The 19,357-nt window shown below is 32.1% G+C and overlaps 1 protein-coding gene across 2 annotated transcripts; it reads right to left on the reverse strand.

The window, feature by feature from the left end:
* Positions 1–277: 277 nt before the first annotated feature.
* Positions 278–18,316, reverse strand: LOC124362661 (glycine N-acyltransferase-like protein 2). Of its 2 annotated transcripts, none has more exons than XM_046817356.1 (6): positions 18,131–18,316; positions 13,215–13,318; positions 10,734–10,853; positions 9,323–9,564; positions 5,586–5,719; positions 278–1,101 (listed from the first exon to the last, which is right to left on the reverse strand). In XM_046817356.1, the coding sequence occupies exons 2-6, from the start codon at positions 13,302–13,304 to the stop codon at positions 827–829; spliced, it is 861 nt and encodes a 286-aa protein (XP_046673312.1). In that variant the 5' UTR covers positions 13,305–13,318; positions 18,131–18,316; the 3' UTR covers positions 278–826. The 2 variants fall into 2 exon arrangements, with proteins under 2 accessions (XP_046673312.1, XP_046673311.1); XM_046817355.1 differs by having other exon boundaries at positions 18,122–18,315.
* Between the last annotated feature and the right edge of the window lie 1,041 nt (positions 18,317–19,357).

A 19,357-nucleotide genomic window follows, 5' to 3' on the forward strand; every position in this document is an offset into this window, starting at 1 on the left:
AAGAGTTCTCTACGAATATTAACATTGATTACAACTCTTGTGTTTCTAAATATAATAGCTTTAGTTTTTTCCCATACATTTTTATTCCATTACTAAAACATATTTAACAACTACAATTAAATCTTCCTGCATACATCTAATGCACATTGACAAATTCCAGATGTTGTGACAGCAGAAGTACTAATTTTACATTTCTTATGGGTTATATACATAATAAATATCTTAAAACCCGTTTTATATATAAAAAATTACAAAAAGTTTAGGAAATGTTATAAGCTTTTCAGAATCAGAATCTCTTTATTAACATGAACATTGAGAACAGTTATAGATCAGAATATACATATGATACATAGTAAATTGATGGAGTTTTAATGTAAAGTCTGGCTGATCTCTTCAGTACATTCTTGAACAGTGTAGATAGGATGTTCCAATAACTACAAATCGAGTTTCTCTTCATTGCCTTTCCAGTCAGTTGTTTGAAGGAAGCTGGGAGCTGATTGTAAAGTCGTGCTCCCATTGTTTAAGGTTTCTTGTCATGAAGGGCAGTTCGATGTCTGACTGGTGGTATCAGAGACGCATTCCAGGCATTGTAACAATGTGGTCGGTCAGGTAACCTTGAGAAGTCCAAGCTTGTCCAGGGTTAAAGTTTAAATGGTCAACATATTGGAATGAAATTGCGTACTGAGCTGGCTAACAAACTTAGCTGAGATATGTGAATTTATTTACAAATGTTGTTCAGTTGCAATAGTCATTCGAATAAGAAGCTACAAATTTAAAATGTTTTCTCACAAATTCATTTTCAATACTATACATAGTATTGCTAATTTCAACAAAAGTAGTTTGATGGATAAATGTACTCAGCTAGAGTATATGGCTCAAAGCCAGCTTTTATAAACATATTTTGAGAAGCCTTGTTGTTTAGTAGCACAGTACAGAAGGGTAACCTGCCACGTTTCCTGCACTCCTGTATCATGTGTTGGACCACAATAACAGCGTAACCTTTGCCCCGGAACTCAGGTTCTGTGTACATCACAAACAATCCTCCTGTGTGTTTGCTAAGTGCAGAACTCAGTAATTTCTTATCGCTTCTTCTAAACAGACCTAAAAAAGTTAACACAGTTATTTCATTATGTTTTGAACCCCAGTCTTCTTCATAGCACTTCATTATTTAGCAGTACTAGACTAAAGAACATTCTTTATGTAACAGTGCTTGACTAACTAAAGAACGCTATTAACACACTCAGAGATTATGTTAACGCACATGAATATTCATAGTTTGGATATTTACATTTGTTGTATAGTAACATACAACTGGGGCAGTACTTGACTAGCAAAAGAACACTGTGAACACCCATCAGCCCCATGTGCACAACATACATTTACAAATGAACAGGTGCATTGTCAATATAACTATAAAACTAGTCTCAGAACAGAAAAAGGAAATTTTGCAAGAAGCTAATTTTGTGAACTGGGTATTGTAGTAGAGAAGAGTTTCTAGTATAATGGAAATACTCCTGATTCCTGCTATAAAATCGGTCAAAGTTACATCTTACAAAATGCACACAATGCAGGATAAGAATACACGATTTCTAAAGTGAAACATTGTCTGCAACGTTCTCTAAAGCCTGCATCAGCTAGAATCATGACTATCCTTTTCTGCAGTAGAAATACTCTGAAAGATTCACTAGAGTTGCCCCAGAACATCAGACCATATGATATTAGAGAATTGAATTAAACAAAATATACTTGTCTTAGAACCTAATGGTCAACTACATGAGACAAAGTTATAATGGAGTAGAAGGATTTGCTTAATGTGAGTAGGGCAGCAATGTGTTGACACCATGAAAGAATATCATTGACAACCAATCCAAGAACATTTTTTTTGGTTTAAATGAAAGTTTATGAACTGAGTCTCAGAAGGGTTGAGTTTTAAACTGTTTGTGTCAAAACAGGGGTTAAGTTCTTGAGTACTTTAGAGTAATGTTTGAGAAAGAGCTATTATGTTTTTTGCAAAAGCAACTATGGAAGTATTGTCAGCGTACACCAGGATTTTGACTTTGGATGTGAGTTCTAGGTGATTATTACTGTAAGTTGGGAAGAGAAGAGGTCCCAGAATAGATCCCTGCGGAACTCCGGAGTTGAACCTTCAATAATTATTTCTCCACACATTATTGTCCATGACAAGCTTCAGGTAACAGTTCTTCAAAAAGGACTCCAACCATTTCATGGCAACTCCAATACTATAAAAAAGTTATAAGTTTTTCTAACATTACTTCATAATTTACATAGTCGAAGGCCCTGGGTAGGTTACAGAAATCACAAATAACAAACATCAAACCATCCACAGCTGTAAAAAAATATTGTAACCAAAAAACTTACTTCCAAACAATATTCAATAGCAACATTATCTCTTGGACCAAAATTATGGAATGCACTGCAAAATAGATTAAGATCACTGCCATTTGGCAGACAAAAGACAAATTGGCTTTTTCCTTTTGGAACACCCATTTTATGAAGTGGATGAGTTTTTTTTAGGATTAATTATGAACTAAACAATTATTGTTGATCTTAGGCAATTATTTAATCTGTGTTGTAATTAGTTTTTTTAATTAATTGATTTGTTTGAATTGATTTTTTATTTATTTAATGTATTGCTTCTTTTAAAGATCTGGATGAACTGGAGGATTGCATTGCTCTTAACATTGAAGTGTACAATGTTGTGTTTTCAATGTGACAATGTATGTTATCTTTACCAGCAGGGCCGCATTTACAAATTCGGCGCCCCTAGGCCTACAGACCAAAGAGCGCCCCCCCCCCCCCCCCCCAGAGGACTCTGATTACACTGACGTAGAAATCCAATAAATTTCTTAATTACGTAATTTTGATGAAAGATAATTACAATATATATATATATATATATATATATATATATATATATATATATAGGAGTGTTTTGAATAAATAAAAGCAATGGACCAATGAATGAGTCAACGTCACACCCCGGACCTAGTTGACCTTGGCCACCCGCCCCGCCGAGCGCCAACACCACCCGCCGCCGCAACTTTTTTTTTGTGTACTTTAAAATTTATGCGCCCCCTAAAATTTTGCGCCCTAGGCCTGGGCCTAGTGGGCCTATAGGGAAATGCGGCACTGTTTACCAGTAATAAATGAGTATCATTGAGAAACTTCATTAATGAATTCCAAAATTTCAGATATCCAGGATATTTAAATTTTATGTAGAGTAACTTAGACATTACTGGGGCTGGAAGTGTAACCCTATATAATACATAGCAGTACTTCAATAGCTAAAGAACACTCTGTTATGTATTAGTAGTGATTATCAAAGTCATCACTCAGGCTTTTTCACAAGGAAACCTGTTTAGAATGAGAACTATCCATGACTATCACACGTGACAAAGCAATGACTTGCCTTAATAATGGAAACTTGCCTAGAATGAGGACTATCTATGACTATCACATGCAACATTGCAATGACTCCACCTTACTGATGCATAGAACTACACTTTTCTCCAAGAAACCTTCCTATATTGGAGCTAGACTATTCAACACGCTTCCACAAGACTAAAAATTATGACTCCAAGACCTTAAAATGATGACTATACCACTCACTAGCTTGGGATAAATCAATCTACGCCATTAAAGAGTTTAAGATTGCAGCAAACATACATTCAAAAGAAAAAATTATATATATTTTAACCAATTTCAGTTGTTGATATAATTATAAAATCAAATAACCTTCTTATCACGACCGTATTGTAATTATCTGAAACCCATTCTTTCCTTGATGAACATGAATCCAGATGTCTGATTTCTTAATAGAGCGCTCTGTTAAGCAACATACAGCAGTTCTTGATTAGCTAAAGGACACTGTTATACTGTAGCAGTATTTGATTAGAACACACTGTTACTCTTAGACGCCTGTGAAGATTCTGTCAGGATATTTATACTTTGCTGTAGAGTAACATAGATGCCTGGGGCTAGAGGTGTTAAATTTTTGTAAATAAAAAGGTATTGCAATATCATGAAAAAATTTCATTAGATTACATGGACTAGAAGCTTCTCAATAAATTGGGCTTACTACCAACATAATTAGCACTTAATTGGCACTTGGATTTTATTATAAACATCAAAGTCATTATTCAATACCAGTGTAACTGCTTATAGCTCAGCATCAGTAGTTATTTGTTATTTGGATTAAGAACCTATGTTGAGTTAAATATTACACTAGAGATAAATATGAAAATGATTTTTCTTTGTCCAGATGCTTTTTGATGACATTTATAAGAATACCAGTCCTTTCATATTTACAAATCTACTTAAATATTAATAATTACATACATATAAATACTATAGCACGAGACAAATAATTGCAAGCCTGGCCTCTTAGGCAATTAATTCCCACCTTGCCTTGCAGAATTATCACATTGTTATATCAAATGATTCTCAAAATGAGAAAACACATCTCACCTCTTTACAAACATGTGATTTGAGCAATTTTGAAAACAATCAAATGACCGCTTGATTGTTGAATTCAGTCGATTATCGCATCAGTAGCTATTCTTATGTTATTGTTGGCAACACTGCGCCTCAACCCAGGCTTGCATTGATATGTCATACTATAGCAGTTACCAGTGGCATTGCACAAAATTTTCAGAACTGGTAAACATAGGCATATCCTATTTAAATGACATACCAAGGATTATGTGATAATTAATAATCACTGGAAGATATTCCAATCTTCTGATACATTTTTGAACAATTGGACTTTAAATTTAAAAGAGCTGTTTTTTGAAGCTCTGAACATGTTAAGTGGAACAAATTTTATAGGTACCATTGAAATATTTTGAATTTCTATGCAACATTCCATGATATTTAATAGAATAGATTAATGATTTCAGTTGAAATATTTAAGACCAATGTGGAGGAATTAAGACAAAGTCTTTATTTTCCAATCTCCGTTGGCTGTATCCATCTGTTTTCTTGGTTTAGTCTAGAAATAATTATATACATTTTTATATACCTAATCACTAATGTATAATCTGTCTTTTCTGTGTAAAACGGACCCACTGTCCCCTTGATTGTTTGCTGCAATATAAATGTTACTTTGTGTCTGGTTTCATTCACTGTTTAGTGATTCTATTTTCAATGGTCACTGGCTTGTTTGTTTCCTCAAATGGAGAACAAATGGTTTAGTGTCCGATCCTTTCGATTTTTTTGTTCCTTCAGTTACTGTAAATATGTTGTCAAACGTGAAAGGAAACGAATTTTGCGTATCCAAAATAAAGTAAATGTGTGAATTCATAACTTCTATCTATATTAAAAGTTAAATAATACTACTGTCGTAATAATAAATATAATAAAATAAATAATAAATATATAATAAAATATTTTCGTGACACAATGACAGATGGTTTTATTTTATCCAAAAAATTTACACTTATTTAACTGTTATGGTCAGTATTTCTTCTTGATATTGTTAACTATGGATTGTCATAAAATGTATAGAGATTATTTAAATATAAATATTTACTTTTTTATGTTCTACAGCTATCAATAAGAATTACCTATTCCGAAGTTCCTCAGTATATGTTCTGTAAGCATCAGCTCTGAGCCCGTATGTCTGTGAGGCCAATTTCTGTTCACTTCTGCTGCATGGGACACATCTAGCTTGTCTACATAGACATCTTCTGGCAGTGGGCTAGAGATAGTGAAATGTCAGTGATTAGTACTTTGTAGACATATAACCTAATATTTAAGAGTTTTTAAACCAACAATTACATAAAACACAAAATATGTAAAGTGCTAACAAGTAAATACAGTGGTCACAAATACTATTTTATATTGAACAAAAGCACTGTGAATGTTTTTAAAACTTAAGAAAGAATTAAGAGTCAATTAAAAATCTTTTTTGCTGAACAAAACATGTTAACAGTACAAAGCCTTTACAGTTTAGAATGTGTAATATATGAATATCAAGACTCGTAAATCTAGTTTTAAAAATCATTGTGAAAGATATTCTCATCTCTAGGAGAGGAAGCACAATTTAATTATTTCACACACAAATTTCATATTCTGGAGTCAAATTTCTAAAATAATTAAGTTTAAACCAAAGTTAATAAACTATAATGTTATTAATTCAAGAATTTATTACAATGGCAATGTTATGAAACCTACACTGCTTTAATTATAAAAATGTATTTAATGCACTCTTGTGCATTCTATGAAAAAGGATACTTTGATTTTGATACCAAAAACACTATGTTAACCATTCCAAACTAATGCTGCAAACATAACATTCTTGAATAGCTCAGATTCTTTGAGTATCTTATGCGTAAATGTTTAGTTAAAATGTGTTTCATAAAACGTGCAAGACAATTTGTGTCATATTTCACAGATTCTTAGGACGTCCATGGTATTTTGACCCTGGGGGCCCACCCCCTTTATTGGTGCCAACACAAACTTGACCTTGGTATTTATTTGTAGAGCATCCATAAAAGTGTTTGGCTCTGGGACTCTGCCCCCTGGGCTCAAAGCTGCTTTTAAGCTTTCCTTAGTTAACATCAAATATTGGTTAAAATTCATCCAAAATGGTTTTGACTCTGGGCTCCACCCCCTTTGATCTAAATGGCTTCAACAACATACTTGCCATTTACTTGTAGATAATCCTTGACAATTTGTATAATATGTTATGAATTGGGGCCATACTCTTGAAAAATGCTTAGACAGACAGCCGGATTAGTGGTAAGATGCATCCACCGCAGTCAGTGTGTTAAACTATGGCTTGTATCTAGCAGTAGAATAGACAAACTGCTGTTTTATCCAAAGGGTTACACTTTTCCACAAACCATAAATCTGTAATATCGAGTTGACTGTTTTGTAGTTATCTGAGGAATAGTATGACCAATTTCTGCGTGAGGCCAGTCCCTTACTGAGAGAAATTCCTCCCTCAAAACTCAATCTTGATAAAGACGAACTCAGGTCTGTATCGATCAGGTGAGAAAGATGGTATAGTCAAAATCTCTGGCATAGGAAACACTACTGTTGTACTAGACACATTAAAGAATAAAGAGAAATTACACCACTTGTTGCAGGGCTAAATGACTCATTAAAAACTCTAAAGACGTCATTGAGAAGTCAGTAATTTTAAAGCTGGCAGAAACCAATAGACTAGTTAGCTTTGACAGAAAGTCTGTTCACCTATGTACCAGTTCCAGAAACACTCAAAATTAATGAATTTCGATTTAAAGAAGATCAAACACTAACAGAGAGAACCAAACTCCACATAATCATGGAACTGTTAGAATTATGCACTCAATGCAACCATTGTAAATTAGAGGGTGGAAATTGACTATATCAAGTTGAGGGATGGAAATGGGGTCTTCTCTAACACCCATATCTTTATGGAAAAATATAAGCAAAATGCCCTGGTTTCAACTCAATTAAACCGAGGATCTGGTGGAGGCCCGTGGATGACACCTTTGTTATCTTCCCTCATGGAGACACCAAACTAAACGATTTTTTGTCCCACACAAATAGCATTTCTCACTCCATTCGGCTAACCATGAAGTTCAAAACAAACTCCTTTTTCTGGATGTGTGTGTAGTAAGAGATAGGAGTGAACTTATGACAATAATTTATAGTAAGAAAACACACACAGGTCAATATCTAAATTTTCAATCCAACCATGAAAAATCTGTTTGATAGATTTGCTTGTGCTCAGACAAATGGGTTAAAAGAAGAAATCGAAAACTTAGAACCGGATCTTATGAAAATGGATATCCGCAGAGAAGAAATATATGTCTATTTCTTATTTGCCGGGATTATCAGAGAAAATTGGAAAATTAGGCAGGAAATGCAATATTAGAACTGCTTTTAAAACACAAAACACTCTTAGGCAAAGTTTTTTAAGATCAAACCAAAAAATGGCACATAGGACTCAAAAATTGTATTTACAGTATAACATGTTCTTGTAACATACCCAACACAAAAAGACCACTAAATATGAGAATTAAAGAACATAAAGAAAATACCAAAAAAGGTCTAGTGAATATGTCTAAAACTGCTTAACACTACTTGTCTGATAATCATTACATGAAATGTGATAATGCCAACGTAATACACAGAGGAGAGAATTATTTCAAATACAAACTGATTATGGCTTCATAAATAAAATTAGCAAATCAACTGCTAAGTTAACCTTCTAATGAGGTTATGAGGTTAGTTCATTTTGACTACCAATATTTAAAAAATTACCTAGGAATCCTAAAGAGATTTTAACAATCAAACAAGCCTAAACCAACAAAATTCATACGACAATTTTTGGTAATCAAGGACCAAAAAATAAGGGTGGAAGCGGCTGCCCTTTACCCCTCCCTGTCCTGATCATCGCTTTCCTATTATCTTTTTTTCAGATGATACACTATGATATCACAAGAAATGCCAACAGGAATTTCCTCATCAGTGTTCCAACTTCATTGGTTCAGGTATAGTGTGTTTGTTTTTGCTCTTGGCCCCTGTGCAGTGACAGTGCTTGGATGCATTCTGTACAGTCTGGACTTCATGCCATTTGCCTACCTGGTATTATTTATATCTTTAAGTGTCAGTCCATCAACCAATATTTTAGTTTTTATTAATGCATTAGGGTCTTTCACACTTGAAGAAGACGGTATATTTCAAGTGTTATACTTTTTTGTAACATATAACAATGGCAAATGTGTTAAATCCTATTACTCTTTCATATCATCATTATATCATCAATAACAAACTTTAAACAAAGAACTATAGAATAAGTTGTTACACCTTCACTGTGATGCTAATCATGCACCGACTTTAAGATAGCTGAGCTAGAAGTAAGCTGTGTCTACTGCAGTTAATGTGTTAAAATGATAACACTGCATGCACAATCATACTCAAAAGCTGTGTTGTAGGGATTAAATATATTAGCTTCACAATGTTATATTATCTATATTGATTAGCCCACTTCTCACCATCTTATCAAATGAACAAGAGACACTTCTGGTGCTTATTTTACCACGAACTTAAAGCACTTAAGTGCTTTTTTGCAAGAAATGTTTCTTATTTAGCACGTTCCTTCTGAAAATTCTAATTCATGAAAATTACTCCAAACTCTCACTAAAACCAATGTGCTGCACTATCAAGCTCATATCAGTATGTTATATTATTTATAGTAAGACAGTATACCGTAGTTTTGTGATCAACTAAATAAGCTAGTACAGACAATTTATTTGCCTAAATACACAATTAAATTTTAAAGTTATTTCAAGAAAACAAACAGACTTACTTCATTTTTAAATCCTTTTCGGGAGGATATATAAACAATGTGTTTGTTCTGGCATCACATGTTACATTCTTGGCTGTAAGGACTTCTTGTATCACATCGAGCTCACTATTTGGTGTCATTTCAAACATATATTCATGTGTGTGCCATGGAATTATTGTTGTCTCCATTAAACCTTTCTTCAACTCGGTCAGATCAGGGTTTGTAGTGTAGACATAAAGCAAATTTATATTTCTGTTTGGATACTAAAAAACAAAATAATACTTCACATGAGCACAGTCCTGTTGCATTTATAAAATACACTATTTTTGCACAGTTTTTGATGGATTTGAAATATTTACTAATTTTTTATTTACTATTTAATAATAGTACTAATGATTTTATTCTCGTTCGATCCATTCAAATATACGATAATGATGATATTAACTTTTAATATTTATTATGCTTGTACAATTTTTAAAATTTGTTTGTCTAACTTCTACATAATGACAGAGATTCAAATTGTAGTTTTTGCAAATTGGCAGATACAAGACCTTTTCTCCCTTATCATCTCATCTGACATTGTAATTTATTTACCATGTGTTGGTAATGTTAGTTATTGTGGCTACATAAAGATATACCTTCTTATCATAATTAATCTGTATTATTACATTAATTACAACTTATCCCTTAGCTTTATTAGGTTTTAAAGAGTATTATTGGGGTTTAAATAGCTTACACTTACAAGTACAGCATAAAACCTATGACCCTCTAGTTTAAAAAATTTGAAATTAAATATGGAATTTAAGTGGTAGATTCATTTATAGATCTGTTTTCATTAGTGGCTGTGATCAAGTTGGCAGTCAAGAAATGTTATGATTAATATGACCAGGTGTTCAAAATTAAATCTTTAAACATATATTCCAGGATTTGAGAGCCAATTTGCCAAAGTTATATGGTTTCTCTTGAGATCGATACAGTGATCTCCCCTAAAAAAAGTTGATCGTCAGCTGCGCTAGTTGTGGTTTAGGTCGTAACGGTAGGGTACCGGTATGAAGAGGGTTAAAAGTATAAAATGAAAGTAAATTTGTTCCAACCATTAGACATGTAAATAAATCAACACCAGCTAACCATAAACAGATTCTGAAAGTGGCAACTCTTAATCTCTTTATTTAGTTGTCTGACAATGTTATAATTATTATTTATATGTCTAATGGTTATTTTAAATGTACCCAGCTAGAAAAAAATATGATGTGAGTGAAAGTTATTGTTTAATATTTTTAACCTTTTGACACCCTCCCATTTTGACCTCCACTAAAATTAGTGCAGCTGATGATCGATTTCTTTCTTAGAAAAAATCCCTCTACCTATTACATGAAAAACCAGATTATGTCCTTATACAATGCAAACTGGTTCTCAAATCCCAGGTTATTACCTCTGCAGAGATTCGTTGTAAATAAACGCCTGTTTCCAAGTCCCCATACACATAAAGATTGTGTTTCCATTCTGTACCAGCCTTCTTGTACTCCTCAAAAACTTTAATAGTCTGATACAACTGAAACAATTACATCTCAGGATTAATTATTATTCTATCTGACTATATTGCTCGCACAAAAATATGATTATTCACCAACCAAGTGACATTCTATCATATGATTCATTCAAACAAAAAAAACGTTAGAAAGTTATACTGAGTTATTTGTATTTTTACTGCATTTTTATACTTAGCCTAATATTCTTAAAAATACAAGTAATTCTTAATGTATTTAATTTTTATTGTAATATTATTATAAAGTTATACAAGCAGAGTTATGTTTATATATAAAAACACTCTTCAGTTGGTCATCTAAACATGGCCCAAAGAAAATTACTTTATCTCTATTCATAAGAAATTTAATAGGGGAGGAGGGAGTGTTGGGTCTCATCAGACATGCTGTATAAAAATTTGTCTATGGTGTGTGTCAATGTGATCGTGTGTGTTTTAGGAAACCACATGAAATTAAATGGACCGATTATATGGATATTTTACATGGACATTCTTAGGAGCTCCACTGGTCTTTAAAGTTACAAAAATTCCATAAAAAGTACATTACAGCAAACAATATTCTTTTTAATTAAAAGAGCCTGTTTAATGCAATCAGCTGTTCTGTGTAAACATTGTTTTATGACAGCACAGCCATATGTTTAATTATTTAACTATTGTTATACATTTGTTTGCATTTATAATCTTGATGAACGTGTAGAATAAGCTTGATAATAACAACTATTCTTATTTTACCTTTTTCCGTAAACATTACTGACCAAAGAGTAAGAAAATTAAAAATATGTATACTTTTAACTGTACGTTTGAGCAAATATTAGTCTGCTTGATCAGTACTGTAATGCGATATCAAAGACAAAGTTACTATCTAACTTTTACTATAAGTTTAAAGACTGTTATAAAACCTATCTTAGTTGTCTTCTGACAGAAGTAGGCTTCTCAGACTTGCTATCTTCTTGATCAGAGCAACAAAGCAAACTCAACTATGGCACAAAAAATACTAAGACCGGAGTAAATTACAATGGCCATAAATATACACTTTGTGATATATTTTCTTTATTGTGGCAACAAGGTAAACTGAAGACTGGCATTGGGAATATAATTCACTCGAACTAGAAGTGTTCAGAATGTTATTTATAAAGAGTGTGATCATGGTGTCTCTGTTTTCAAAACAAAAGTGTGTGGGTAACTTCTAGTTATATAAAAATCTAATGATGCCTGTCTTTGTGTTCACATGTGTTACTTAATCACGTAAAAACTTCTGATTTTATTGAAATTCGACATGAATATTCTTACACTCTCAAGCTAATGTACATGCCTATTCCTATTTTAAAAAATCCTCCAGGTTACATCTCACTGTCTTTAAAACTCTTTTTGGCTGAATTAGCAGGAAATAAGTGTATTTTTGAAATCATAAACATAATTTGACAACACAATCTTATATTGAATTAAGTTAAGAACGATATTACTTGTTTTATATTAATTGATTGAAAGCATAGATTAAGCCTAAAAGTAACATCACTTCTTATTTTAACTTCTTAATAATTACTGATGAGCACAGAGATTATCCACATAATAAAGTAGGTGGTTTTAGAAAAAATATACTTTTATCTGTAAATTTTAGAAAATATTATATGCAGTGTTTGATCATTAATGTAATACAGATATCAAAGACAAAGTTACCATCTAACTTTCATTACAGATTTAAAGACTGTAATAAAACACATCTTAATTGTTTTTGACTGATGTATGTATGCCTTTCAGACAAACTCAACTATGACATCAGAAATACCTTAAACTGGAAAAAGTACAATCACCATAGGTATAGACTATTTATTTGACTAGGCTCCTCAGATCTTTATGCGTGTATATATTCTTGATAGGGCCATCAACGCAAAATCAACTTCCGTTTCATAAGAATATAGAGCCCCACAATTTATTACATCATGAAAGTGTTAACTTAATTTATGACTTAAAAGTCAAAGAATTTTGACTTTTGGATCCCTTTACACTGGTCTAAAATAGCTCAATCATTACTGAAATTGTTTACCATGAAATATTGAAGAGAAATTTAAGTTATTTGTGGTACTTATAGAAATTGTTTCACTCTACGACTTTGGTTCCAAAACACTGCGCTATAAACTTAAATCTCAAATGGATCAGAAGATAAGAATATTTTTCAGTGATTATCACATAACTGAGGAGTGTTTGGAATGTCATTTAAAAGAAATATGACCAAAATTTACCTGTTTTTCAGTACAAAATAGTGTGTGAAGCCATGGGCTAGTTTAAAATATTAATACAGCTCTCTTCTTGAATCTGAACAGCTCTGAATCTGAATCTGAATCTGAAAGATTGTACATGTAACATACTCACCATGAAATGTTTAGGCCAATCTTGTTTCAGCACTTCAAGAACTTTTGCAAAGTTTTCTTCTTTCACCTCTTGGAATATTTCACCTTCCATATTTTGATATATTGCTGTGACAAAAAACATGTTATATAAATAAATAAAAACAAGAAAATGTATAAACAATGAATATGACCACATAGAAAACTGCATTCCACTCTTTTCGATGTGTGTGTGTGTGTGTGTGTGTGTGTGTGTGTGTGTGTGTGTGTGTGTGTGTGTGTGTGTGTGAATACGGCTTTAAAAACTTTGTATTGTGCTTTGGTACGCCAAATCCTTGAATATGGCTCTCCAGTGTGGAACCCCCACCAGAAGTTTCTCATAGATGAACTAGAGACTATTCAAAGAAGATTTATTCGAATGGTGGGTGTCAGGAGTGGTCTTCTCTATCGTCAGGTTCCCATCGGGGAAGTGTCTCGTGATTTGGGACTCCTGACTCTTGCGGATCGCAGATTCTCCGCTGACGTTGTACTTCTGTCAAAGATCCTTAATGGCAAGATCGACTGTCCCGATATGCTGAGCCAGATCCTCTTCAGGACCCCTTCAGCCACTCGCTCCAGAGACCTGTTCGCTAGGCAGCAACTTCGCACCAACCACGCAGCAAACAATACGATGTACCGACTTCAGAGTTCTGGTATTAGCGTCGCCGACATCGTTGACTTTTTTGTGGACAGTATACCAGTGCTCAAGAGGAGGATTGCCGGTCTGCATGAGTTATCTGCCTAGTAGTTGAACAATGAGGGAAGACACTCGTTCTCATACTTTACCTGTACGTCTCTCATTGCTGTTATTTATATATTGTGTCTTGTTAATTCTTGTCTATTCTTGTTTATTCATGGTTTTATTCTCATTATTTCGTGCTAATTTATTGTTGTTATTGTTCGTTGTTTTCCATAGTTCAAATCACGGTACACTAATTATTAATTACGTTATTGTCATTCATAGTTTATATCCGTTTCGTCACTTAAATAGTTTATTAATCGTTATTGCTCTATTTGTCACTGTAGTTGTTTACTTTCATTGTTTAATTATTGTTCAAAACTGTAAAAATGGAGATGTCCGTTGAAATGTAAAAAAAATAAAAAAAAAAAAATATATATATATACTACATGTCCACCAAGATAATTCATACTGGCTAAGCTATTTTCAAATCTTTTTACTTACACAATATGGTATATTAATATTATTTATAAAACAAATAATATTTATTTGAGTCACCTGATGGCGAGTTGGCTTTTCCAAAATAAGTGATGATATAGATTTGTTTTAATCAAAATATAAATGTAATAATGGGAAATCTGTAACTATAATTAGCTACATTTGTTTATACTTAATATATTCATAAAGTTAAATTAAACACACATCCAACATTTTAAACTTTAACATATACTTTTATTTATATATTTTTTTTTTAAACTTGAAAATAAATGTTTTATTACAAGTAGGTAACATATAACTTACTAGAAGACTACGCATTCCAAGAGGAATACAGATGCCGGGGATAGAGATGAAAGGATATCCCCCAAGAACATCTAGACATTTGGGTAATTTGTTTTCAGGCATTGCAAGTATCAGACTATTGAGTAAACCTGAACGAAAAGAACGAGTGTCAAGGAGGTCTTTTTAAAAGTGATGGTAGTGAAAGTTCAGTGTATAAATCAATCAGGAGAGTTATTTATAGCCAGATAGTATTACTGATTTTTAAATATTGGTAGATTTCTTTAAACACACTTCTTTTCCAAATACATATGTTATTATATCTATTGCATATATATATATAGCTACTGGAATTATTGGAGATAAAGAGACAAATCTACATGAATTGAAATTATGAAAGAAAAATAAAATAAATCCTCTAATAACATTAAAATATAAATATAAAAATTCATGGCAATGTCATTCTTCTTTATCCATTGCTGCTGTTTCAACGTATTTAAAAGAACAACATCGAACTTGAACTATATTCGCTTGCCCAATTTGAAGATGGTGACCTGCGAAAGGTAAAAAAATCCACTTTTCACCAATTATTTCCGGAAAAGTTTAAAATATCTTCATTACATTATTGATAGAGGCATGTTACTATATCACTGTAAATGGTAAACGAATGAAATATTTACAATGATATATGAGCATTATGGAAAAAGTTTAAAGAATAATTATAATAGTAATACTTACCTGGTATTTGATGGGTATAAAAATGCAGTATTAAATCTGCCGAAAGAAACCATTGCGCATTGAAAAATAAATGATATTTGAATTAGATAAAAATATGCCTATTAAAATCACTGAAGAGAAATTTTTGTTAAATAATAAAAAAGGAAGTCGCTTGATATAAATATTGAGAATTAAATTAGCTAACAACAGTATTTTTATGTGCTAAGTAGAAAACAATGCCAACATATAATGTTAGATAGGCTACAGTGCCTACTTTTGAATAAAAAAAAATTGTCACAGTTTTAGAAGATATCGACAGTCTAGGTGTTATTAACGACATTAGTGGATGTAGATTGTGAAATATACTCTCTAAAACCATCTTGAGACAAAGTTTAATAGACAAGTTTACAAAAATCGATTCCAAAATGTAAAGAACATATTTTTGTTTACATGCATTCACAGGTTGTGATATTACATCTGCGTTTTTCAGTAAAGGAAACATTAGTTTGCCAGAAATGTTGAGAAATAAAAAGATCCAATATATCCTAATATTTCAAGCAGATGTAGTATGTATTTTGGGTTTATATGCAGCTTCTACAAAAACTAAAGATTTGAACAAGTTCAGGTTCAATTCTTTCGTAAAAGCAACTGCCAAAAATATAAGTGTTCTTTCGTCATCATTATCTCCTACATCTGATACAGCATTTGAACACATAAAAAGAGTGTACCTGCAAATCCAGATATAGTTAGGACACAACGTAGTTATTGAAAATTGAGGATGGAATATTCCAATAACATGTATATCCCAATAACAATGAATCGTTTACCTGATCCGGATAATCTATTAAACGTTTTATTTTTTAAAAAGGGATGTGGAGCTGCGTGCAGATGCCCAGAAAGCAGCTTATACTGTAGTGTGGCATGTTTACAATGCAAAAATAGTTGCTCCAATATTTCACCTATTATAAAAATAAATAAATTTGAAGAAAGTATTTAATGTGTAGGAAATTTTAAAATGTTTATATAAACATATATTTTATTCATAATTTTCTTCCTTTATTTCACCCTGCATAATTTGCTTCTTTTTATTAAATATATACATATACAGGCAGAAGGAATCTTGAATAGGTGGAAAAGCATGGAGGGGAGGGAAGAACGGCACAAACGAGCTCGTGTTATTTAAAATTAAACTAGGTGAGTAATTTTATTGTACATTGCACCTGCTGTTCTGTTCTCTCCTCCACGTTTTCCCACCTATTCAAGAACCCTTCTGCCCTTGCTTGATACACACTGATATCTTTAATTTACTTAGTTATAATTATCATCCATTATATATATAGTTATAATTGTCTTTAGTTACTCTGTATCGATTTAGGTGAAAGTCCACATATACATAAAAAATACTATTTAAAGCAAAACTATATGGTCAATTTTTTTTTAATAATTGGTGTAAACAATGAAACAATTGAATGCACAAAAACATTTTTAGTTAACATTACAATTTATAGTTTAAAGATTAAAATCCAACATCTACCAAATAAATTCATTCACTGTAATATTAATCCGCGGATTTATCGTTTTGAACGCTCCAGGCACTCCACTATTAATAAGTTGTAGAAGTCATTATTTTCTCTATTTGCAATAAAAAAACTATTGTATCATAAAATAAACAATATAAAATTATATTACAAAATCATTGTTTACAATTTTATGATTTTCTGTATGTTTTTAATTTTGTAAAATATAGATTAAAATTAAATATGTTCCCATGCATAAAGTATTTGTTTTAGGTACCTAAAGTTTAAATAAACTCAACATTAAAAACAAATTACAAAACTTGCAATTTGTTCTAAATTTTATTAAAAAAAAAAGTAAAGTAAAGAATGTCTTATTTTACCAGGCGAAGTTAGGGCTAAGAAGCCCTCTCTAACACTTAACCTGGGGACCAACGGCTTAAAGGTGACTTCCGAATCACCACAATTTTACCATTAGTTTACCATAAACCATACAAAATGATATATTTATCTCAACAAACCAAGCAACCTGTGCTCAAAGATTACTTTTACAATTAAGTAAAAACGTTTAGTAGACCCATTGTCTGTGCCCTCTCCAACCAAAGTTGTTTGTAATATATACTTGAGATGTTATCATTTGATAGAAGGAAGATATCCAAAACACCTAGCACATATTTTGTGTGTATGTTAAATAATCATTAGAAGAGGACCCTAAGCTTTGCCATTATTTATCTATTAATCTGCAATTGTTGACTTTGCATACAATATTAAATAAAAGTGCTTGACGTTTTAAAAATATCATACTGTTAAGATCGTTATTATGATTCCCTGTGATCAGGGAATGATAAACAATTTACCGATTCTTCGAGTTTTATTATTGGATTTATTGTTTGATTTGAACTATATACGGCGCTACTCGCCAACCCAATCAAATTGAGGAGCCAATAAACAGGAACAGGATGCAGAATCTTTGTTAATCCAAAGCTGTTAATCCATATGCTTTCTGAGGGCATAATGTCTGTTTCTATTTTATTATAAAATCAAATCACTTTATTCCAAATAATACATAATTAGTATATACAAGAAAATGACAAAGCTTAACAACAGCCAATTAAAAGTTTGGCGATTATTTAAACCAAAGACCAATTAAATTCAATATAAGCAACAATACGTAAAATTAAGTTTTCATATAACCTTAACACTTACTTGTTTCACCTTTGTTATGGTGTCCAATGAATACTGGCAGAATGCGATCGGTTAAGTGGGTGTAGAGAGTAAGCCGACAGGTGCTTTATCTGTTCATCATGACTTGTTTGACTTTGGTTGCAATGAGATAGGACAAGTGTAGCCTACACTACGTGACGCTCATCTCCTACTCCCAATCAAGCGTTAATGACACAGGAAGTAAGAAAGCCAGACGCAGTGACGTATGAATGAATTGTTTGGTGGTCCCAAATGTATTAACTCATATTTCATTGAGAGAGATATAGATTATATTGACCTTTTCGTTTTTTTTTAATATAGTGTATTCAAGATTCAGGGTATTTGAAATATGTGGAAAGACCTTTAAGAGATGGGTTATGGTTTAACAGAAAGATTTCTTCCACCATGATTTATATTTCTAAACATATATGTAACAACACCGTGAACCTAACTCCCTTACTGACTGTAACATTGTAAATTACGATGCGGTTGAAGGACTGATATGTCATCGACTCACACGTACGCACTCTCACACTCACAATCGTTGAGGGCTGATGTCAGCTCCGCTAATTTCCGCCCTACCATGTGGACCACATTAATAATATGTTTCATCCCAAAAAGGCAGGAGATTTCAGTTTATCATACGTTGTTTGGTGTTATTTCGCTTGTAATGATGTTTACAATAATATTGTAAACATGGAATAGGGGCGTATGAGCCATTTCTGAAATTCTACAACAATGACAAAAAACGTTTTAGTAACTTAGAAACACGTCACAAAATAAGAATTTAAATTTGAAAAAATTTATTTTTTAAGTTTAGATATTCCTTAATACAACCCCTATTTCAAAATTAACATTACCTAGACAACAGAATTTTTTTTTATTTATTTAAAAAAAGTGTGGCTCATACGCCCCTTTTCCATGATGAAAAGTTAGGAGCCTTTGAATGATAAATTAGCCTTTATGGAAACTTAAGGTGTAATAAAGTACTTCCAATTCCACAACAAAAGTCCTTTATTATAGTAATAAACATTTTAAATGCTATAGTTAATAGAAATTTCAAGAAAACTATCTTAAATTAATTCGTTAGAATAAAAACCTAGTCTTTTATTGCTTCTTTGCCTTCCTTTTCTTTAAAAGTTTCTCTTCATATCTGCCAAAGAAAGTTCATCTTCTTCATCACTTTTTGATTCTTTTTCTTTTCTTGAATTAGGTGATTTTCTTTCTTTGCCGTTAGGA

The sequence above is a fragment of the Homalodisca vitripennis genome, chromosome 5, assembly GCF_021130785.1.
Source record: "Homalodisca vitripennis isolate AUS2020 chromosome 5, UT_GWSS_2.1, whole genome shotgun sequence".
NCBI lineage: Eukaryota > Metazoa > Arthropoda > Insecta > Hemiptera > Cicadellidae > Homalodisca > Homalodisca vitripennis.

What these genes read in the sequence shown, in the direction of transcription:
- LOC124362661 (XM_046817356.1), bottom strand. Translation starts at nt 13,304, where the DNA reads ATGGAAGGTGAAATATTCCAAGAGGTGAAAGAAGAAAACTTTGCAAAA. An exon ending in TACAACGAATCTCTGCAGAG is followed by an intron (nt 9,565 to 10,733) that starts GTAATAACCTGG and finishes TTTGTTTTTTAG; the next exon opens with TATCCAAACAGAAATATAAA. An exon ending in GAAAAGGATTTAAAAATGAA is followed by an intron (nt 5,720 to 9,322) that starts GTAAGTCTGTTT and finishes CACTATCTCTAG; the next exon opens with CCCACTGCCAGAAGATGTCT.